General features: G+C 31.7%; 2 protein-coding genes and 1 pseudogene across 6 annotated transcripts; 2 read left to right on the top strand and 1 right to left on the bottom strand.

The window, feature by feature from the left end:
- The first annotated feature begins 355 nt into the window (after window positions 1-355).
- Window positions 356-4,883, top strand: LOC111285625 (putative disease resistance RPP13-like protein 1). 4 transcript variants are annotated; one of them, XM_022875158.2, is made up of 3 exons: window positions 356-2,738; window positions 3,087-4,400; window positions 4,553-4,883. In XM_022875158.2, the coding sequence occupies exons 1-3, from the start codon at window positions 659-661 to the stop codon at window positions 4,642-4,644; spliced, it is 3,486 nt and encodes a 1,161-aa protein (XP_022730893.2). In that variant the 5' UTR covers window positions 356-658; the 3' UTR covers window positions 4,645-4,883. The 4 variants fall into 4 exon arrangements, with proteins under 4 accessions (XP_022730893.2, XP_022730892.2, XP_089618219.1 ...); XM_022875157.2 differs by having other exon boundaries at window positions 356-4,400; XM_089762093.1 differs by having other exon boundaries at window positions 356-4,453.
- A 1,987-nt stretch (window positions 4,884-6,870) lies between these two features.
- Window positions 6,871-9,967, bottom strand: LOC111285292 (chaperonin-like RbcX protein 2, chloroplastic). 2 transcript variants are annotated; one of them, XM_089762090.1, is made up of 5 exons: window positions 9,330-9,936; window positions 8,279-8,370; window positions 7,956-8,013; window positions 7,403-7,468; window positions 6,871-7,283 (listed from the first exon to the last, which is right to left on the bottom strand). In XM_089762090.1, the coding sequence occupies exons 1-5, from the start codon at window positions 9,534-9,536 to the stop codon at window positions 7,161-7,163; spliced, it is 546 nt and encodes a 181-aa protein (XP_089618216.1). In that variant the 5' UTR covers window positions 9,537-9,936; the 3' UTR covers window positions 6,871-7,160. The 2 variants fall into 2 exon arrangements, with proteins under 2 accessions (XP_089618216.1, XP_089618217.1); XM_089762091.1 differs by lacking the exon at window positions 7,403-7,468 and having other exon boundaries at window positions 9,330-9,967.
- An 8,650-nt stretch (window positions 9,968-18,617) lies between these two features.
- Window positions 18,618-23,054, top strand: LOC149518413 (uncharacterized; annotated as a pseudogene).
- Window positions 23,055-23,265: the final 211 nt, after the last annotated feature.

Here is a 23,265-nt window from a genome sequence, read left to right as displayed (position 1 = left end):
GCTTATGCATATATTTCCTTCACATTGCTGCAAATCCAATTTGCCATCCACGAAAAAAAGTTATCGTTTTATTCGGGAACAAAATCTAACAGTACACCACTATAATAGAATTTGAAATTTATACATGTAGGTTTCGAATTTGTAAAAAAGAATGAGATTAGTTTTAATTTCATTTAATGTGAGTATGATAATACTATTTTTATGTTATTAATTTGATATATAAAAATTTATATAAATAAGAAAAATAAGTTTATGAATTTATTAAAAAACATTTTAATTTTTAATTTCAACTTTGAGAGACATGAGTGCAATTTATGTATTGTTTAATAACTTATTATTAAGTAATAAGTGAAATAAATATGTATATTTTATTAATAATTTGTTTAAACTAACAGCCGAAACTATCTCGGAACTTGGAAGTAGATAAATTTCTTTGAAATACGAAAGAAAAACTAAAAAAAAAAAAAGAAAAAAATTGAAAACATGCGAAGTGCCGTAGGATATTGTTTAAGCGGTACTTTTAATGTATAGATTCATTCTATGGGCGCCCTCGATGACTTAGTAAGCATTCACTGGCCGTTCTATAGATTCAACAAATTTTTGGATTTCCTATCTGCAACAAAAAAACACTTGTTTTCTCCTACAATTCTTCAATACCATGGCTGCTGAATTGGTGGGTGGAGCTTTTCTTTCTTCTTTTCTTCAAGTTCTGTTAGATCGGATGGCTTCTCGTGATGTCATCGACTTCATTAGAGGAGAGAGACTCGACCGCCAACTGTTTCAAAAGTTGGAAGCTACCTTGCTGTCAGTCAACGCTGTGCTAGATGATGCAGAAGGGAAGCAAATCGTGAACCACAATGTAAAGAAGTGGGTGAACGAGCTAAAAGATGCCGTTTATGATGCGGAGGACCTCCTGGATGAAGTTGCAACTGAAGCTGAATTCCAAACCAGCAGAACCAGGGTATGGAATTTTATCTCTTCTCTTAATCCATTTCATAAGAGAATTGAATCTAAGCTGAAGGACATACTTGAGAGAGTTGAGTATCTTGAAAGACAGAAAGATATCCTTTCTTTGAGAGAAGGTTTTGGGGAAAAATATTTGAGAAAGCTACCAACCACTTCCTTGGGGGATGAGTCCAGTGTTTATGGGAGAGCTGATGATAAAGAAGCTATAATGAAGTTGTTGCTGTCAGATGATTCAAGTAGCGATGGAGTAGGGGTAGTTCCCATCGTTGGTATGGGTGGGATTGGTAAAACCACCCTTGCTCAGATTGTCTACAATGATGACAGCAAGCTGAAGCAACTGTTTAACTTTGACCTCAAAATATGGGTTTGTGTTTCAGAAAACTTCGATGTTTTTCGAGTGGCAAAAGCAATTCTCGAGGCAGTCACTTCGAGTTGTGAGGTTGGGGAACTTAATTTGCTTCAAGTTAAGTTGACAGAATGTTTAATGGGTAAGAAATTTCTACTAGTCTTAGACGATGTTTGGAATGAAAATTATGTCCATTGGGAGGCCTTAAGGAGACCTTTAACTCATGGAGCCCAAGGGAGCAAGATCATTGTCACAACCCGAAATGAAAGTGTTGCATCAATTATGGGCACTGTTCCTTCTTATCATCTGAAGCAATTAACAGATGAGCAATGTTGGCTGCTATTTTCAAACCATGCATTTGGTAATGCGATTTCCAGTGTGCAAGTAAAGAATCTAGAAACCATCGGTAAAGAAATTGTGAAAAAATGTCGTGGCCTACCTTTAGCTGCCAAAACAGTTGGAGGTCTCCTTCGGTCCAAAGGGGATGTCACAGAATGGCATAATGTGTTAGAAAGCAATATGTGGGACTTATCATATGATGATGACAACATCGTCCCTGCTTTACTACTAAGCTACCATTATCTGCCTTCACATCTAAAGAGATGCTTTGCATATTGTGCTATGTTCCCAAAGGATTATGATTTTGAAATTAAGAATCTGGTCCTGTTGTGGATGGCTGAAGGATTATTGCCTCAACCTAGAGGAAAGAAGAGGCCGGAAGAAGTGGGGGTTGAGTACTTCAACAATCTACTGTCAAGATCATTTTTCCAACAATCAAGTGGCAATAGAAAGCACTTTTTTATGCATGACCTCATTCATGATTTAGCCAAATTTGTGTCGAAAGGGTTTTGTTTGAGTTTGGAGGCTAATAACTCTAATGAAATCCCAAAGACGATTCGTCATTTTTCATTTGCAAGAACTGTTTATGATGAATCTCAAATGTTCAATGCCTTCCAGGAAACCAAGTGTCTGAGGACCTTCCTACCTCTAAAACCCTTTTTTTGGGTTGAAATACTACCTTACCGAGTGTATCATGATCTATTGCCAACATTAAATTGCTTACGGGTGTTATCTTTGTCCAAGTATGATAATATAACAGAGTTGCCTAGTTCAATAGGAGACTTGAAACTTCTCCGCTACTTGGATCTGTCTTTCACTGCAATTGAGAGACTACCAGAATCTATTTGTGCTTTGTATAATTTGCTGACACTGTTATTAGCAGACTGTGGCTCGCTCAATCAGTTGCCCAACCAAATGGGAAGACTTACCAACTTACGTCATCTTGATATTAGTGGGACTCTAAGACTAGAAGAGATGCCATTACAAATGAGTAGATTGACAAATCTGCAAACGTTATCTGCTTTTGTTTTGGGGAACCTTACTGGATCTAGCATTTCAGAATTGGGGGAGCTTCAGCAACTTCGAGGTACACTATCTATTTTCAATCTTCAAAATGTTGTCAATCCTAGAGATGCTTTGGAGGCAAAATTTAAAGACAAAGAGTACCTTGATGAGTTGATATTGAAATGGAGTGATCATACTCTTGATACATCAACTGAAAGAGATGTACTGAGCAAGCTTCAACCTCATACAAACTTGAAAAGGCTATCCATTGAATGCTACGGTGGCACAAAGTTTCCTGATTGGCTAGGGGATTGTTCATTCTCAAATATTGTGTCTTTGCGGCTTAGCCATTGTAAATACTGCTTCTTCTTACCACCACTTGGGCAACTACCATCACTCAAAGAGCTTTTTATCATTGGGTTTGATGCAGTTGAGAGAGTCGGACTTGAGTTCTACAGAAACAGTTTATCTACAGTTAAGCCATTTAGGTGTCTTGAAATTTTATGGTTTGAGGGGCTGTTGGAGTGGCAGGAATGGCTTTCCTTTGAAAAAGATGCTGAGGAAGGACATTTCCCATGTCTTCAAGAACTTCATATACGAAAATGTCCCAAGCTAAGTGGGGTGTTGCCTAACTACCTTCCTTCATTGAGAAAACTAATGATCATTGATTGTCAGCAACTCATGGTTTCACTTCCACAGGCTCCAACCATCTACGAATTGCATTTGGGATATTCGGATAAGGTGCTTTTGAAGAATATTCCGCCTGGACTGCACAAGTTTACAATTAGAGGGTGCAGCACACTAGAATCTCTACCCGAAGAGATGATGCATTGCCTTTGTTTAGAAGAGCTGAAAATCTGTGATTTCCCATCTCTTTTGTCCCTCCAAGATGTTATGTTGGCCACTTTGAAAAGACTTGATATCATGAGGTGCAAGAGACTAGAATTGCCTATGTGTTCAACTTATGCTTCACTTAAAACATTGTGGATATCATTTAGTTGCTATTCTCTGAAGTCCCTCCAGCTGCAATTGTTCCCAAAACTTAATCATCTTGTTGTACGAGGGTGTAAACTAAATTCCCTTTCAGTTTCAGAGGGGCCTAATCAGGTTCTCCCATCTCTAAACTCCCTGAGAATCAGTTTATGCCCGTATTTTGTGTCATTTCCAGTTGGTGGACTGTATGCTCCTAATCTCACATGCCTTGAAGTTTCTGACTGTATGGAGCTAAAATCACTGCCTGAAAATATGCACTCCCTTCTCCCATCACTAAACTCATTGAAGATACGCAACTGTCCAGAGCTTGAGTCATTTCCTGAAGGTGGTTTGCCTTTGAATTTGAACTCATTTTTTGTCTCCTTTTGTGAAAAATTCACCGCTGGCCTCATGAACTGGGATTTGCAAAGGCTCTGCTCTCTTAAAATCTTTGGCATCAGGGGTAAATGTGAAGGTGTTGATTCTTTTCCAGAGGAAGGTTTCCTACCCTCAACTCTGACATTTCTTTACATTGTTGAAATTCCCAACTTGAGATCACTCAACAACGAAGCACTCCAGCATCTCACCTCTCTTAGAAAGCTCGAAATTAGTAAATGTCCTGAGCTTCAATCTATGTCAGGTCCGGAGCTGCCTGAAGCCCTCTCGGTTTTACGAATTGAAGACTGTCCTTTATTGGAGAAACGATTGCAGAAAAACAAAGGGGAAGATTGGCCCAAGATTGCTTTTGTCCCCATAATAGAAATTGATGATGGTATGGTCATAACAGCATAGCATATCAATTTTTTTCTGGACACAAATTTCATTGTAGGTACTTGTACTATACTTAATATAATCCCATCTTCTTAAAGTGCAATTTGCTAGCCCTTAACATTTATGTTTAACATAATCAATGTCTGTCTACAGAGCTAGACTGCTATCCACATTCCTTGGGCGTGCAGAATAAACCATCAAGGCTATGTGATCGCCAATATCTATGCAAAAATGGTGAAATTTAGTCAGCCCGGTTCAACAATCAACAGCAGAAGCAGTTTGTTGTCCAAATTGGTCCTGAACTTTGATGTAGTGGCTTCATATTTTTAACAGCTGACAGCTCTGAAACATGGTTAAGGTTGTCTATATTCTTCAAACTTTTGGCGTACATATGCTTGAGGGATAGCACAAAGCATTTTTTTTTAGTTGTTTTCTCTCTTTTCTGTAATGGAGAAAAGGATATAAAGCATTATTGATAAGGAAAGCTGTTCGACTGTTGTTATATATATATATATATATATATACACATACATATATATATATATATATATTAATGATTCAGTGAAAATGGAAGATAAAGTGAATTATGATCAATTGGACGGCTTAAACTGTTGCATATTATCCTTAAATTGTTGTATTTGGGTATGACTAATGCAATCTAATTTGAACAGAGAAAACTTAGGCAAGGTAATTTTAGGAAACCTTTCAAGGTAACATTTTGTCCATGCAAATAGACTGTTTGAAAATGTTATTTCCCCGAAGAAATTCAAGATTGCACTTTAAGAATTTTTTGAGCATACTTGAACTATGAACAAAAATTTGAGAGTGAGAGAGAATGAAATGATTTTTGAGAGATTGGACGTAAAAGTGTAAATTTGTGCTAAATAAATATTAATGGAAGTATTTATAAATCTCAATTGATGTTATCGAATAAGCATGTCTTATCACCACTTTTAGAATCAAGTATCATATTTAATGGATAAGATTCTTAAATTTTCAGCAAGTGCATCCGAATATCATAGACATGGCATTGGAGTACTAGAATCAAATTTTTACTAAGAATGTAAAATCTTGCAAGGCATTTGAATGCTCTAGTCAAATTTTCAGATATATTGATTTTAAATTTTATCATTTGAATTCCCTTCAAATGACATTAGAATCCTTTTGACTATTTTTCATTCCAAAAAGCTATTTATCAACCTCCAAACATGATTTCTTCAACACAAATACAAATTAAATTGATTTCAAACTTTTGGATTTTGTAAAAAGACATTTAAAGCACTTTAGAAAACATATATTTTGGTAATATATATAAATATATAAATATATATATATATATATAACAGTTTTCATTTATTACTAAAAATGCTAATTTTTGTAATCTTAAAAGAAAGATGAAGTTTGATTCTTATGCAAAATTTATATCGATACCCAAAATTTCGACTTTTAAATTGAACATGAGATCTCAAGAATTATGAGAAATTCTACGGGTTATAATCAATTACAAATGAATATTTAACATTTAAAGACATCCAAAATTACAATATTTACGTGTATGTATTTACATGAGTTTAAAAATTGAAACACCAATCTAGCTACATTAACAACTAATTAGTAACTATGAAAAATTTCTTTGCCTTTTATATATTGGTTATAATGATTAATTATTTATATTTGATGCATTATTAATATATAAATTTTATATGTTATTAATGAATCAAATAATGATACTTTATTAATGAGATGAATAGGGTTATGAGATTTTTTAATGAGTAAATTTTTTAAAAATATTAATTTTTGTATATTTATTTTAAGAATTGATATTTATTTATTAATAAAGTGACATCATTTGATTCACTGATAATATATAAAATTTATACATTGATAATACATTAAATATAAATTAATTCAACTATATTAGAGAATTGATATTACATTTGCGTAAATCAAACTTGTGAAGTTTTAAATTAATTAAAAAAATTGTTAAAAGTTTATTGAATCATACTGAAACAATCAAGCATCCCAATTAATTTTGAATTTTAGATTAACAAAATTTTGAAAATGTGATTTTGATTACCTTCACCTTTTGAAGCAAAGCAGATGATTGAAACTGGATTAAAGAGCACCAAAATGAAAATTGACCAAGTCATTTTAACTCGAAAAAGGATGATCAAACTTACGAGTCCTTTTGAAGTTTTAAACAAGTTGCTTAAATCATCAAATGTATAGAATCGAAAATGCAATAAATGACAAAGAACAATTTAATAAAATTGGACTGAAGTAAAATAACATAAAGAAACAAAAAAGCTTATTGATTTGAAGCTCTTGCTCACGATGGAATCGTTATGGAATCACACAAACTTGAGAAGATTGTAATGAAAGTATATCTACATGAATTATAACACATATTTTGTACATATTAGACACACAGACATGTACATACAAATTGTAAGATCTAAGTTACAGTTCAATAAGCAAACCCAAGCAGCTACTTTGCCAAAATTTTTTTAAATGCATAAGTTTAAATCACATTAAGCAATCCCAGCTTCAGTTCATTGAGAACCATCTGAAATGATGGATAGTATTTCTATACAATTTACAATATACAGCGTTCAGTAATGCTTATTAGCTGGGTAAAAAAATATTAAAGTAACAGCATTCATTTGGGACCAAATTAATTTATTGATTCTATAGAAAGGATATCTAAGGCTAATATCAAGAGAAGAAAGAAAAAAAAAAAATCAGATTTTATTGCTTCCCCTCAGCCAATCTTCTCTGTGTTTGTGTCATCTGAGGGCCAAACCACAGTCTCTATGAGCCGTTCGCGCATCAGTTCCAAGTTTTCATCCGAAATCTCTTTGTATATTTGAGCATGATCACATTTCTGTACCAACATAACAGACAGGGTCAGAATATATGTATTTCCATTTGTTCAGTTTTTTTTGCATCAATTGTTAAAGAAACAATCAATTAAAACCTTCTAGTAAGAGATATTTTCATTACCTTAACCCATTTCCCATACAAATGAAGCCGTGTTATCATCACCCTTTCAGCAAGCTCTTGCTTCTCCTGTCAGTGCCAAGATGAATAACCTCATTTGTCTTTTTTTTTTTCCTTTTGTATTTTACATCAAATACACTGGTTTACATGAGGTTAGTTAGTTTGATATTATATAGGTTATAGTTGTCATTCTAACACTTAAAATTATAGTTGTAAATGAATTGAACATGATCGAATTTTACTATCTTCATGATCTATTCATTTAATTAACGAATTTTAAAATATTATCCGTGATCATTTATTAAATTTAATAAATAGATATAAACGAACAAAAACTGAACTTGTTCACAAACCGTTTCTTTCTGTTGTTTACACCCTTAATAAAAGGAATCAAGAAAAAAAGGAATATATCAAGTTTCAGGTTCTATGCCATTTAGGTTTCTCAAACCTCACAATGAATTTGCTCATATTGTCCAAAAGAGTGAAAAATTTCTTAACCTACAATTTCTGCTGAAACAAAAAAAAAAGATAGACCAGAAAAGACTCTTAAAACTACCTTCCCAAGGATGCATAGGAAACGCTTGCCATCACTGGGCTTATTTGTTGCAGCAAACCTGCCAAAATGAAGAGCGCAACATAACTTAATACAAGAAAAATCAAAACAATTTAATTAGACAGCTTTCTTTATGTCCAAAATGAAGAGTGCAACATAACTTAATAGAAGAAAAATCAAAAGTTGATGCCCATTATCATTTGAAAAGCTTCTATTTCATAAACCCCCATACTTATAGTGCAGTTAGGCTAAAAACACAGAATGCAACAGGGCAATCAGAAACTATTTTTATAAAAACATTGGCCTTAAGCAGAGATGCCACTTACTGATAGAACCATGTATATTGTGGTGGATTCATCTCATAGAGCTGATTAAGAACAGTCCTCACTGCTTTGTATGTGAAATAGTTGAGTAATTGCTGCAACAACAAAATCACAGTCAATAAAGTAGGCCTAAGACTTGGGTTTATCGATTGAAGGTAATTAACTTGAAGATAGAAAATTAGATTAAGTTGTTTGAGAGATTGTTCCAAACACCACTGAGATGACTATAGTCATCCTTCAGCCAAAGCCCTATTCACTACCATTGCTCTGAACGCTTAGTTTATCAGCGTTTGCAACAATCACAAGTATAACAAACTAGCTTCATCATTTTTTTTTTTACAAAGGAAGCTGCAGCCTAAGGATAAGAAAAGGGTTGTAAGTGTTAGGGTTTGAACACTAAACCTGCTTGATGCCACCTCTTAAGTATGACGGCATGAACCAATTGAATTAATCCTGAGATAAGCTCCATCAACTTTTACAAATACTAATAATTCCTTAAATTTTGATTTATATAAACCAGACAAAGTCCACGTTATGATGTTGTTAAGGATTTGCAACTAACACAGTCTCTATGAGACAGCTTCCATCCGTGTATCTTTCAACATGAATTGGGCTTCAGGTACTGCCAGTGCTACCTTATTCTAACAAATCAACTAAGCAGGAAACTGCAGAATATGCCAAAAGGAGTGCCAGCAAAAAACTTTACATTTTGATTATTATGAATCTACAATTCTACATGCTGAAGTTAGAGGAGCCAAATCTGAAAATTATTGTCTCTTATGACCAAAGCCTAGTAAATATACATTTAGCCACAGCAAATAAAATTAGCATCAAAACATTTGAGCCAACAACACATTCTTCACTTCATTTAATAGAGGCACAATCCTAACCTAAGAGAAATGGGTAAAATAAATCTGGATTGAAAATTATCAGAAAGAAAAATTCTTGAATAAACTTAATCCAAAATTTTCCAATGAAGTCTTGCCTCAATAATTTCTACTTATAATTGTATACTTGTAAAAAGGACGAAACAGAAATTTATGAAAAGTCTAACCGTTTTAACGTCCTCAAAACTATCTTCATACTGCCCTCCTAAATTGTTGGAAACCACAAGTCTCCGGTCCTTACGCTGCTTCCTCGAACTCTTATTCACGATACCTGGAATCATTTTGGATGACGACCTCCAGTCACGCCGTGAATTTACAAAAGAGCTGCCTAACTCCAACGACCCTGGCCTTGCCACCGCATGCTTTCTTTCCATCGAATTCCTTTGCAAAACCAATTACCCACCAGCTTTCAGGTTCATGTTGGTGGATGGCAATGCATCCAAGCACAAACATGGACCAGAATGAGAGTCCACAACTGATGAACCCACCACAGATAAAGCCGCCATCATATTTCTTGGTGAACTGAGCTCAAACTAACAACAGTTAAAAACTTAAAGAAACAACAATAACCTGATGATCAGGGTTTTGCTTTTGCCTTTCTTTATGTTAATTGGAAGGTGTAACTCAAGAAAACAAAAGATACCAACTAAAGAAAATGAAGAATACGGTAGTTGGTATCCAAGAAAATGGGAGTAAACAGATTGGAAGTCAAAGATTCATGAACAAGGACAGAGGAGAATGGGAAGCATATGGTGTTTTTGACAGGGCAGGTGAAGCTTAACCAGACAGTTTTTGAGGTCCAAAATTGCCCAAGACACAAAATCAAAGGTGGGGTTACTTTACCACTTGTACGAATCTTGTTGGAGTTGAATGAATCTTGATGTCTAAACGTGTTAAATTCATCAAACCTGTCGTTTAAATTCTCAAGTTTCAGCTTTGACAGCAAAAGAGTAGTCGGCTCGATGATAAGTGAAAATATATCTCCAATCAAAATTCCACCTAAAATCTTTTGTTAAAAGAAAAATTTTCCACTAAAAAACAGAAAAATAATTTGTATCCAAACTTGACACTAAATTCTAGGACGATTAGTTGGATGGTTGTTATAAATGATTGAGATATCATTATTCAGGAACAACTAATACCTCTATCGAGCTAACTTATACTTGTAAACTATTTATCTAATATTATACAGTTGTTTTTTTTTTTTTTTAAATGAAGGTTAAAAAAATTAAGGTTTCTTCATTTTAGTATGAGAATAAATTTTGTTTTAAAAAGATTTTAAATTAGATTTATGAGCAATTAACATGCATGATCCCTAAATTTTGAGCCAAATTTTATATTGTTCTTAAATTTTAAAAAGTTATAATTAAGTTTTCAATTGCCTAAACGTGTATCAATATAATCTTTCTGTTTGTTGTACCATCTAAAATTGACCAAAAATCTAGCATGACATGACATGTAACCTTACAATCAAGGATAGATATATTGTGGGCTTTCCACATGGGTTGAATAGGTGTGGCCCATTGTTTTCAGCCTTAAATGACACCGTTTGTATGAAGTAAAAATTTTTAAAGTCAACAGTTTTTGGTTTTAAGCTTCATTTTCCTGTCCAACCTCTCTCTAAATTTCCTCTTTTTCAAGCATAATCAATATTAACAGTATTAATCCAAAAGCCAATATGTACCACCATAAAGCCATCCACCGCTTCCATTGTCGACCATCGATTTCGCCAATGACCACCTCAATCTTCGTGCTTATGCTAGAAACCTTTTTCAAATCCCTTCTTCTCTTCATTGATCGAGACCCGGCTACAACCCAAATCTCAACGAATTTGGCCATTCTTTTTTCTGTTTGAAAAACCCAAATAGAACCACTAGACTTTTAAAAAATTTGTTACCAGACCTTTCTTTTATGATACTGTCTTTTAGCATTTAGTTTTTGTTTAATCATAATGAGTTCTGTTTTATAAGGTGAAACCCTTAATTTTCTACAAACTAGTTTAGTTGATGGTTAATTATCAAGTGTAGTTACTTGTGAGTTGTGAGAATGGATGATTTTGGGTTTGCTTGCTAGTGTTGTGGGTTTTGTGCTAAATTGGAGATTGTAACTTGATTGGGTGGTGATTTTTGGTGGGTTTCTGGGTACGGGTTTGGTGAATTTTTTGTTTGGAGGTTAATTGAATTTGCTTTTGAATTGCTTGAATGTTTGTTGCCAAATTGCTTTTTCTGTGTATTGTTTAATGTGTGCTTGATTGCTTCTATCTTTGGTTGCTTGTTATTTGTCTCTTTAATTGTTTGATTCCTCCTTTGGCCAAGAATTCTTTTGCTTAAAATCAAGGATAGAATATTAACCTTACACATAATACAACTTTGTAAGCATATATGTCATGTCATGCTAGATTTATGTTATGCCAAGCTAGATTTTCCTTCAATTTAAATGGTTTAGTAAATGGAGGGCTACATTGATAACATTTGGATAATTGAGGATTTAATTAGAATTTTTTAAAAGTTTAAAGATTAATATAAAATTTGACTCAAAATTTAAGGATCACGCATGCTATTTACTTTAAATTTATATATTATTTATAAAAAAAATTATTAATAATGAGAATCAAATTTAAATCTTCAAACGAAGTATTAACACTATTAGTATATTGTAAGATAAAATCCATTTATAATTCCAAACATTCTATTTAGATTTTATTTTTCATCCTATTATTTAAATTGTTTTATGATAGTTCTAAACCTTTTTAAAAGGATGTCAATAGTCTCTCTGCATAAAAATAAGAATAAATTACAAATCAAGGTAATTGAATGAAAATAGATATTTAATGACTCAATTAGATAAAATAAATATTTAAAGTCTCAATTAATTATAATAAAATAATAAAGATTTAAATAATTATTATTTAATAATTTTTTATATTTAAACCTTTAATTTTTTAAAAATACAACTCTTGAAAAACGCTTGATCTATACATAATTACTCAAAAATTTTATAATTGATCTTAACGTTTGATTTAGGAAAAATAATGTACTTTTTTTTTATATAGAGTTAAGATCAATTCTCCCCTTTTCAATTCATATATTTACAAAAATGTTTACTAGTATTGTTATTAGAGTTTTAGTTTTATATACTTTCTCTTTTTCTAAAATTTTATCGTCATTAACTTTTACAAAATTAAAATTTTATTTATTTTAGTTTATATAATATTAAATTTATTTTTTTAATAAATATGAAGTTTTATAATTTTTAATAACAAAAAATAAAAAATATGAAAAATAATTTTAAAATATAAAAATAAGACATCTTATTATTAAAAAAAAATAATTTTGGAACATTAAAAAAAATAACAAACAAAATGAGATAAAGTGAATAATATATAAGAATCAATCTTTAATACCAACTCATAAATGGAATGAAGAAAATGAAACTCAAATGTGTAAAAATGAAATAAAGAATGAATCATATTGTTGTGTCATGACTCAGTTGTGACTTGGTTAGGGTTTTAAAGATTAAGAAGAGAACAAAGAGATTTGAAAAGACTAAGAAGAGAACAAAAGAGAATTAAGGAGATTATGAAGAGAATAAAGAGGGATTGAGAGGAGAAAATATCTTTCAATTTATAAAAATTAGTCACAACCAATAAATTATTTAAATACAACTATTGTGAAAATGTCATACAAAATTGTAAAAAAAATACAAAGTTACAGAGTATTCCTAGCAAATAGATTAATAACTGATCCCAATAAATTAATAATGACATCATTATCTTTTTTCTCGTATTCACCCATTCTGTTATAAGCTTTCAACTTATCTCTCAGCGATTCCTATTTATTTTTTGCCATAGTCTTACTCATGCTACTCTTGTTCTTTTCTATCAAGCTAATTACAATACCCTTCTCTTCCTTAGATCCTTGTCCCTAAGGATCAAAATTTGGAAACTGTGACTTCAATATTGTATAATCTTTCCAAATTCCATTATCAAGACCTAAATTGGACCATACCACCAAGAGTTGGGTGATAGCCCTATTGTGTCTCTTAAACATTTGTTTATCAATCACAGCAGTAAGATATACAAGTGGTTGCCTATCCTTAATTGTTTCTAGTGGAGCTAGGTTGGGAACAACCTTGTTTCCTAACTTCTTTTTTAACAAGTTGACATAAAACATTGGATGAATCTTAGAAGTAAGAGGTAACTGCAATTTATAAGCAGCTGAACCAATCTTGGCTAATGTAGGATATGGACCATAATATCTGGATGAAAGTTTTAGACTTTTTCAAAGTGCCAAAGAGGTTTGTTTATAAGGTTAGAGTTTTAAATACACTTCATCTCCCACCTGAAACTCTCTTTCACTTCTTTTCCTATTAGCATACAATTTTATCCTCTATTGAGCTTTATTCAACTGATCAACCATCAACTTACTGACTTGTTCTCTATCTTTTAATAATTTTTTCATATTTACTACTTTTGCTTGACTACTTGCATCCCATACTAAGGTTGGTTATTTATAGCCATACAAAGCTTGAAATGGAGACATTTCCAGAAAAGTGTGATAGTTTGTATTATACCACCATTTAGCTACTGGTAGCCATTGAACCCAACTCTTAGGCTTGAAAAAATACATACACTGCAAATATTACTCCAAACATTGATTAACCCTCTCGGTTTGCCCATCAGATTTTGTATGGTAAGTTGTACTCAGATAAACTATGGTTTCTAATAATTTCATCAACTCATGCTAACATAAATTAGTGAAGACTGGATCTCTATCAAAAATAGCAATTCTTGAGCCCTACGTATTTATGAACTTGGCTGAAATATATTTTAGCTACTTTCGTAACTGTAAAAGGATGGGATAAAAGAAGAAAGTGACTATACTTAGTGAATTTATCCACTATCACTATAATATAGCTAATTTTTTGAGATAAGGGCAATCTTGCAACAAAATCCATGCTGATTACATCTTAGGCTTGTTGTGGTATAGGAATGGTCTATAGAAAACCAGGATAAGGAACATGCTTATCTTTGTTCCTTTGACAAGTATCACACTATTGAATATACTTACAGACTTATTTTTTCATCCTAGGCCAATAAAAATTCAGTTTAAGTCTGTGGTAAGTGGCTTGAATTTGGAATGGCCCATTGAGATGAATCAGCAAGGCTTGTAAAATTTTCTCTCTTAATTGCCCACTATTACCTATATATATATTTCCTTTAAATTCAAAACTCCATTGTTGAATGAATTGTGATAATTATCAAGATGATGGATGATAGAAGCCTTAATTTGCTGTTGTGCCATTGTATCACCATTATAGCTATACTAGATCTCCTTTACCCATTCTAGTATAAATGTAATGGATTACAAGTTATAACTTTGTACCTTCTCTTCATGTTGCCTAGATAAGGCATCTGTTGTTAAATTCATCTTGCCCTTTCTATACTGTATAAAGTAATCTAGCCCAAGTAATTTGGTTAGTCTTCTTTTTTAAATGGTGGTAATCAACTTTTGCTTAAGCAAATATTTTAAGGCTTTATGATCTATCTTGATAATGAATGGTTTTTCTTCCAAGTAGTGTCTTCATTTTGTTACTACCATTAATATGGATAGATACTCATTTTCATAAATAAAAAGGTATTTATGTCTAGTACCTAGAGTATTGCTTAAGTAAGTTATTGGCTTTCCATCTTGGGAGAAAATAGCTATAATTCCATTGTTGCTAGCATCAGTTTCTAATATAAAAGTTTTATTGAAATCAGGCAATGCCAGGATAGAGGTAGAACACAAGACCTCTTTGAGTTGATTAAAAGCTGATATTACTGCAGGTGTCTGCTTGAACCAATTTTTTTAAGTATATTTATCAGTAGCTTATTGATTTTCTCATAGGTTTTTATGAACTTTCTATAATATCTAGTCAATCTAAGAAATCCCCTTAAAAACTTAAGGTTTTTAGGCTGTGACCAATTTTGCATTTCTTCTATCTTAATAGGATCTATAGATACCTTTTTAGTTGATATAATATGCCTAAAATATTCAACTTGCCTTTGACCAAAGAAACACTTGCTTCTTTTTGCACATTATGTGTTCTTTCTCAGTATTATAAATATAATGTTTAAATGCTCTACATGTTCTCTCAAGTTAGAACTATAAACAAGATTATCATTAAAAAATACTAACATAAATTTTCTCAAGTAAAGAGTAAATATATTATTCATGAGAGACTAAAAGGTTACGGGTGCATTGGCAAATTCAAATGGCATCACCTTAAATTTGTAATGTCTCTGATGAGTTTTGAAGGTTGTCTTATGAATATCATCTTCTTTTACCCTTATCTATTAGTATCTTGATCTAAAGTCTATTTTTGATAAGTAATGGGCTTTTTTATGCTCATCCAAGAGGTCTTCTACTATAGGTATAGGAGATTTATTTTTCACTGTAACTGCATTTAATTGTTTATAGTTGATACATATCTTTCAAGTGCTATCATTTTTCTTAACTAACAAACATGGAAAAGTACATGGGCTTTTATTGGTTTGTATGACAGAGGAAGACAACATTTCTATTATTTGCCTTTCGATCTCATTCTTTTGATAATGGTTGAATCTGCAGGGAATTAGGCTAATAGGTTGAAAGCCTGGTTTTGAGGGTATGCTATGATTTTGCACTCTTTTTGGTGGTAATCCTGTAGGATCTTTGAATATGTCCTTATAAGAAGCTATTATTGGCTCAAGCATAGCTGGTGCTTCCACATTATCACACTTTTCACTAATCATGAACATTTTTCTCAACATCTCAGGATCTTTATAGGCTAACTTTTGTAATTTATCTCTAGAAATAAGCTTTAGGCTAGTTTTACTGGGACCACATTATAATGTAACTTCTTATTTTTCTTTTTTGAAACTCATTGACATGTCATTGAAATCAAATAGAAGAGGACTATATTTCCTTATCCAATCAACTCCAAGCACCATGTCACTACCTTTAATGCCACAACTCTTAAATCATAAGCAAATTTATGCCTTTGCATTATCCATTCAAACTGTTTACATTTGACTGTGCTATACAACCTCTTACCATTATCCACAGTTATAGCCAAATGATTAGTACACATCAACTTCACCGTATCTTTAGCCAATCTAGGAGTCACAAAACTATAAGTATTCCCAATGTCTATAAGTATATTCAAAGGTTTTCTCTTCATATTTCTTTTTATCTTTAGCATGTTGTACCTAGTGCTACCTATTAGTATTGATAAAGATTTTCAAATTACCATCCCCTTGGTCTACTTCATTATGGATATCTTGAATATTGTCAATCGGTTCTTTATCGTCATTCTTTTCTTCTAAAAATTCTTCTACCATGATGGAGTTCAACTACTTGTTCTTGCAAATATGGCCAGGAAAGAATTTTTCACCATATTTAAAGCACAAATTCTGTAATCTTCTCTGCTCCAAGAGAGTTTCCTTCTATGTAGTTGATGTTGTATTGGAGGTGACTTTTTGTGGTTGAGACTAAGGGTTATAATGGTTCTTGAAAGAGTATAGGTGTTATTGGTGGAATTGGGTTTGTAGATGGTCTATTTTTTTTATATTCAACTTTCAAGGCTAGATGGTGTAACTTAGTTTGCCTATAGGCTACTGCTAAAGTCAAAAGCTCGCTAGTCTTAACTTTTGGGTTGAGATATTCTTTTAGGCCACTTGTAAAATTAGATACAAAAAATAACTTATCCAAATGAAGATTATTTTGAAGCATGCATGGCCTGAGCTCTTTAAATTTCTCTTGATATTCTTCCACTATGGTATTTTGAGTTGGCTTGTTAAATTTCTCAATCACATCCGAATAGGTCTTGTCACAAAATCTCTGACAGAAAGCATTAGAAAATTTTTACCATGTAAATCTTGATTTTTGCATTAAGTATCCATCAAATAAGATTTCTTCTATTGTAGTTAAATATATTATAGCTATCTACATTTTCTAATGATCTGACACTATAAAAATTGTAAAATACTTTTGACATTTTTTTAACCATCCTATAGGATTCTCACCTTCGAACAATGGAAGTTTGATTTTGGTCATAAGGTAAAGGCATTTTAGCCTAGGGTTAGTTAGTTCCATATGAAGCTTCAATATGTTTGGCTGCCATCATGCTATTATGTATATTATTAAGGTTACTATCCTATTGAAGTTTTGGTAGTAACCCTGGATCATTAGGTTTATAGCTAAACTTATTATATTAATAAATAATAGTTATCTCAATAGGATTCTTATCCTATTTTTTGCTTTGCACCAATGAAACCAAATGAGAACTACCAACATGCTTCTTTCCTTCTGGATCTGGCTAGGTTAAAGATTCCTCTTTTAGTAGTAAGGATTCTATCATCTTTGTCAAACTATTATGATTTTTAGCCGTCTTGATTTTCAACTCTTTTTTTTTTTATCTTTCTATAGTTTTGACATAGAGGTATTTGTTGCCTTCATGTCCTCCAATTGCGTTAAGATATTTTGGATTGTTCATGTAAACTATTCAATCAAGTGTTTTCAGCCTTGGAGAGTTGTTTCCTACTCTTTTTCAGCATTGATATGAGATTGCAACCTACTCTGATACCAATTTGTCATGACTCAATTGTAACTTGGTTAGGATTTTAGAGATTAACAAGAGAATAGAGAGAATTAAAGAGACTAAGAATAAAACAAAGAAAAATTAAAGAGACTAAGAAGAGAATAGAGAAGGATTGGGAGGAGAAAATATCTTTCCATTTATGAAAATTAGTTACAGCCAATAAATTATTTAAATATAGCTATTGTATAAACTGTAAAAAAAATATAAAGTTACTGAGTATTTCTAGCCAATAGATTAATAATTGTACCAATAGATTAATAACTGACATCACCATCTTTTTTTTCGTATTCACCTATTTTGTTGTAAGCTTTCAGCTTATCTCTAAGTGATTCTTGTTCATTCTTTGTCATAGTCTTACTTATGAAGCTTTTACTATTTTCTATCAAGCTTATCACCTGTTAGGTCACACGGTTGATTAATGTTGACTTCAATCTATACTGACAATTAAATGAAGCCCATAAACATTTGTCAATTTTATCTCAGTTCAATCCATAACAAGAGTGAATTTTAGACAAGAATCACAAGAAAAACAAAGAACACCATTCAAAGGAAAAAAAAAATCAAACAAAGAAAGACACAACATTGTTATTTTAAAGCATGGTAAACTTTAAAGCATAAGATCTAAAGACTTGTCAACATGGGTTCCCTTTTCTTAAATAGTCACAAATTTCACCAAAATATGAAAATTATCAAATCTAGGATTTGGACTTTGAGCGCTTCCCCTTTTCTGATTTTCTTCCCACCATTCTTATAACTTGTTCAACCGCTAAAGCATTATCACAAGATTATCACAGTTCTTTTCCTTCACCTTTTCACTTAAAAAAGATTTCAACATGTTCTACAGAGAGTAAAATTTTACTTCACTTTTTTTTTTTGTTTCTTTGAGCCATATTTGTGCTTTTCTTTTTTGGGTTTTGTTTGTTAAGTCTGTTCTCCAAGAATTTTATAGTTTGGATTGATGAATTTAATACTTATGTGTTATTTTTTAAGTTTTTGTTTTTCGTAGGGATTGTTACTCAAGACTTTTAGTTAGGCTGTCTAAATTTCAAATTTTTGGTTGTGATTAAAGAAGAAAAGAAAGAGATAGGCTTAGAGCTTAAATGGTTTAAGATAATAAGTTCTTGAACTAATTCTTTTATTTTCAGTATTTAAAGCTTATTTCAAAGACGTTAAAGAACAATTTGTTGTCTATCTTGATTATTAAATTTGTCTACTTTTCTACTCATTTTATGTATTTTACACTTTTAATTTGCTTGTGTTTGTAGGTTTACATAGTACTTTAAGAGTTTTGAGTATAATGACTTTTTTCTAGGATATTCTCAATGTTGGAAAGGTAACCCAACCTCCAACTATTAAAAAGCATTCCAAAAGTTCCTACGATGAATTTGGTCACTGGCACGATAATTAATGGAATGATGGAAAAAGAAGTACAATGCATAAAGAAGTTATGGAAGGTAATATCTAGAAAAGAGGAATTTTTGTACATAGTTCAGGTCAAAGATAATGCACTTAAAATTAGTAACATAGATGGATCAAGAATAAAGGTTGAAGGTGTCTCCAACATTTGTGCTTTGACACTTAACTCAAGGAGAAGAGAAAGAGAACAAATAAGAAAATAGAAAAATGAGAGGTATGTTTGTCTTAAGTTGGAGAAAGAAAATATATTAATAATTGTCGCATGACATGACCAGATCTATAAGACTTGACCTTAAGTGACTGACTTTAAGCTGAAGTGGTCAGAGCCGACATGATATGGCATTTTAACTCATAGTGCTTCAGTGACATGTTAATTTGGTTAGGTGAGAATTAGGTGGATTGTTACACTTGCCTAAATGAGGAATGCTTTGAGAAATCAAGTTAGCTCATCACTTTAGCTCGATCGATTGACCAAAATTACCCTTTTGGTATGTTGAGTCACTTTCTGTAGGGAAAAAATGTTGTTGCTCTTAAAATATAGAATACCTTTATCAAGGAATAAAGATAAAAAGCAAGTTAAGACCGTTAGGAATGCTGAGTTGGCAAATTCCAATTAGTTATCTAAACTTGAGATATAGTTATAGCTAACTAATTTCAGCATAATAATGATTTTAGAGCTAATTAATTGGAATTTACCAACTCAACATTCCTGATGGTCTTGTTTTTTTTCTTGTCCTTATTCCCTTTTCTAAATACTATTTTTTTTAATTTTCTTGTGCATTGTACCTTTTTCTTTGTCCTGTCAATAGTTGTAATGATTAAATTGACAAATTCATCACATTTGTATATAAATGCATGCCACATTTAGATCCCACTTATAACTAATCTGAGATAATGTAGTCACACTTGAACCTTAACTAATCTTCTAGGTTCACTTGGGAGTTATGATCAACACAACTCCTCTCTTTAGGTAAATCATGTTAACTCTTTCATCTGTCAATGTACCCTTGAGCCAACATTCAACCAACACATCTTGCCATGTCTAGGTTATTCTATGCACCACATTTTCATTAATTTTAAACTAACCATGCATATTAGTCCAGCACTCAACCATACATTTTTTAGCACCCAAGTCATCTTAGGGCCTTAGTGCATCACACTTGCATTTGAGAAGCACTACTTCACAAAACTTTTTACACCAAAGGTAAATCTATGGCAATGATACCATACCACAACCATAAAAAAGCCTAAGACCACTATTTTCAATTTCTTTTTAATTTTCATTTTGATCTATCTAAATTTTTCTCTATTTAGAATACAATTGATAGCTCTTAACATAGGGTAAAAAAAGACGAATATAATTTTTGAAACAACTGCAAAGTGGGACACCACTATAAAAATACTTATCAAGGAGTTTGTTTCTGGTAAAATAATAGAATATGGGCTAAAAGGCTGTAATAAACACTTTATTTGGGGCATAATTGTCTTTAGATCTTATATTATGGATTATACGTGATTTGATCCCAACTTCTCAAGTATAAATTCATTTAGAGAAAACAAGCTTCTTCCTATAATACACTTGCACATAAACTTTCTCAGGTGCATTATATATGGAGTGACTTTTTGTCAATGAAATTGACTAGTAATGCTTAGGCTTATAAAATATAGAATCTCTTTGTCATCTTGACTACCTAAAAAGTTAATGAATTGTAAAAGAGATACAAGGATCTTTAAGGTAGAAGTCTATGTTGTTTGTGATAGTTTGTTCTGTACCATATAGAAAAAAGCACATTAATATAGCATTAATGGAAAAAGGACTGAATCTAATCATCGGTTTTAGGCAACTAGGCTCTAAATACAGCTTAACAAGTAACTTTCTCAAACAGTAAGATGTTATCTTATTGTTTATTATGCATCTAGCCTACATATATAACAGTTATCTCCATGATCCCATGACCACCTTACAATGCATGCATACATATTTAGAATGGACAATGATAGAAACATCTATTCATGTTAGACATTGCAGGCAATAGATTGATGTAAGAATGGAAGGCCAAAAAAATTTTGTTGAAAATTAGTTGTTTGGCTCAAGAATAGTTGTATAAGTGAATTTGGCAAAGTTTATATTGGTTTTAATCCTGTAATACCTTTGCTCATTTTGTAAAATAAGGGACCATTGTTAGGGCTATGATGTTAAGTATATCAAAATGGTGGGATCTTGCGATTAGTATTTGAAAGTGATGACTTTTATGTTAAGTGTGATAAATGATGCATCTTTTATAGGGTTTTTTAAGAGATGAGCTGCATTAATAGCGATATGCTAATAGAGTAGGAGAAAAGTTAAATGTAAGGGAAAAAGAGTAAGAAAGAGATTAAAAATGCAATTTCATTTAGATAGGTGAAAGTAGAAATGTAGTTAATGAATGCAATTTTTTTCTATGAATGTTATTGTTATCGAGTCTATAATGATGTGCATGGAATGTTGGTAGCTTAGAAAATGAAAAAGGTTCTAGTTTTAAGGGAAAAACAGAGTGGATATGTTAAAATCACGTTAGAGTTTGAAACCCTTAAGAAATGTTGGAAGTAGAAGTTTATCATTTATAGCCTCAGGGTAGCTTTTCACCAATTGGAAGCCTTCATATTTTATTGCAATTTATTAGAGGAGAGCACATTCTCTGATTAAGCAAAAACACAATTTGAGCATTTTTTGGAAATATTATAGTTATGGAGTTTACTCCTTAAAAATCTGACAATTAGTGGGTGATTTTATTTGTTTAAAATATATAACAAGCAATCAATGAGTCGTTTGGATTACATGTAACGAAAAATCAAAGGCAATTAAAACCAAATAGATGAAACATTTGATATTTGCCTAGATTTTAGATGTGATTAGCTATAACTTTATATAAAATTAACAATGTCATACAATATACTTTTCATTTTTCTTTGGAATATTAAAAAACAAGTAAGCTTTCATCCTTGCATTGCTATTTTAGTTAAGTTTAATTGCCAATGCTAAAGAATAAATCAATATCTATTTAAGTATTAGCTAGTCTTATTTATTTCATGATTTTTATAAACTAAAGTAAATATACAAATGGAGCTTATAGGTGTGAAATAGGTGCAAAACATCAGTGGATAATTGATCAAGGTCTTTCGTTCTATGTCATTTCTTTAGTTTCAAGCTTTATGTAAAGTGCCTCTCTTGGTCCTTATTCATATGTAAGCTAACCTCTACCTTTCCCTGTTGTTTGACTTTGTGGTTTTCCTTTTAATTGCATGAAGGTTGATGTGGCTGGGTTTTTTCATGGTTTGGACATAGTTGATGTCCTTTTTATCCATAAAAATAGTAAGTTCATTGGTGAAGCTTTTTGCATTTTAAGTTATCCTTTTCAAGTTGATTTTGCCTTTTAGAAGAAGAATAAGCAAAACATGGTAGAAGATATGTAAAGGTTTTCAAAAGTAAAAGACAAGAATATTTTAAAGCAATAGCTAATGAAGTGGTAGATGCTCATGGTGGTTCACCTTGTAGAAATGTCCCTACGACCAAATCTAATGATGAAGCAAAGGACTCAGCTAAACATACAGAGATATTGAGATTAAGGGAGTTGCCATTTTTTGTAAGAAAAGATGATATAATGGAGTTATTTAAAGATTTTTTATTATCAAATATGTAATTCATATGGTATTAAATTAATGGGGGAGGCCAAGTGGGGAAGCATATGTTTTGTTTACCAATGCAAAAAAGTCTAAACTACAATGGCCAAAGATAAGAGACACTTAGGAGCTGTTATATTAAGTTGTTCCCTTTATCCCTTAAGGAGATTTATAATGCAATTTCAATAGAATAGTGATCTTCTAACAATATCCTTGTTTTTATTTGCTACTTTAAACCTGTTATAATTTTTTACTGTAGAAATATTAAGATCTTATTATAAAATCTAAACTGTTAAATATTAACAAATTTGAATTTTTAGGTGATTAGGTTGTTTAGTAGATATAAAGTTTAAATTTTAAAATTTAGTTTATTTAAATCATTGTAATTCTCATGTTAATTAATAA

Source organism: Durio zibethinus, chromosome 6 (assembly GCF_047325235.1).
Source record: "Durio zibethinus cultivar Kanyao isolate XHJ-2024 chromosome 6, ASM4732523v1, whole genome shotgun sequence".
In the NCBI taxonomy this organism is placed as follows: domain Eukaryota; kingdom Viridiplantae; phylum Streptophyta; class Magnoliopsida; order Malvales; family Malvaceae; genus Durio; species Durio zibethinus.
Note: the sequence above shows the minus strand (reverse complement) of the source record. Positions and strands in the feature narration are given on the sequence as shown.

What these genes read in the sequence shown, in the direction of transcription:
- LOC111285625 (XM_022875157.2), top strand. Translation starts at nt 659, where the DNA reads ATGGCTGCTGAATTGGTGGGTGGAGCTTTTCTTTCTTCTTTTCTTCAA. An exon ending in CATAATAGAAATTGATGATG is followed by an intron (nt 4,401 to 4,552) that starts GTATGGTCATAA and finishes GTCTGTCTACAG; the next exon opens with AGCTAGACTGCTATCCACAT.
- LOC111285292 (XM_089762090.1), bottom strand. Translation starts at nt 9,536, where the DNA reads ATGGAAAGAAAGCATGCGGTGGCAAGGCCAGGGTCGTTGGAGTTAGGC. An exon ending in GTTTTGAGGACGTTAAAACG is followed by an intron (nt 8,371 to 9,329) that starts GTTAGACTTTTC and finishes TTGTTGTTGCAG; the next exon opens with CAATTACTCAACTATTTCAC. An exon ending in TCCTATGCATCCTTGGGAAG is followed by an intron (nt 7,469 to 7,955) that starts GTAGTTTTAAGA and finishes TGGCACTGACAG; the next exon opens with GAGAAGCAAGAGCTTGCTGA.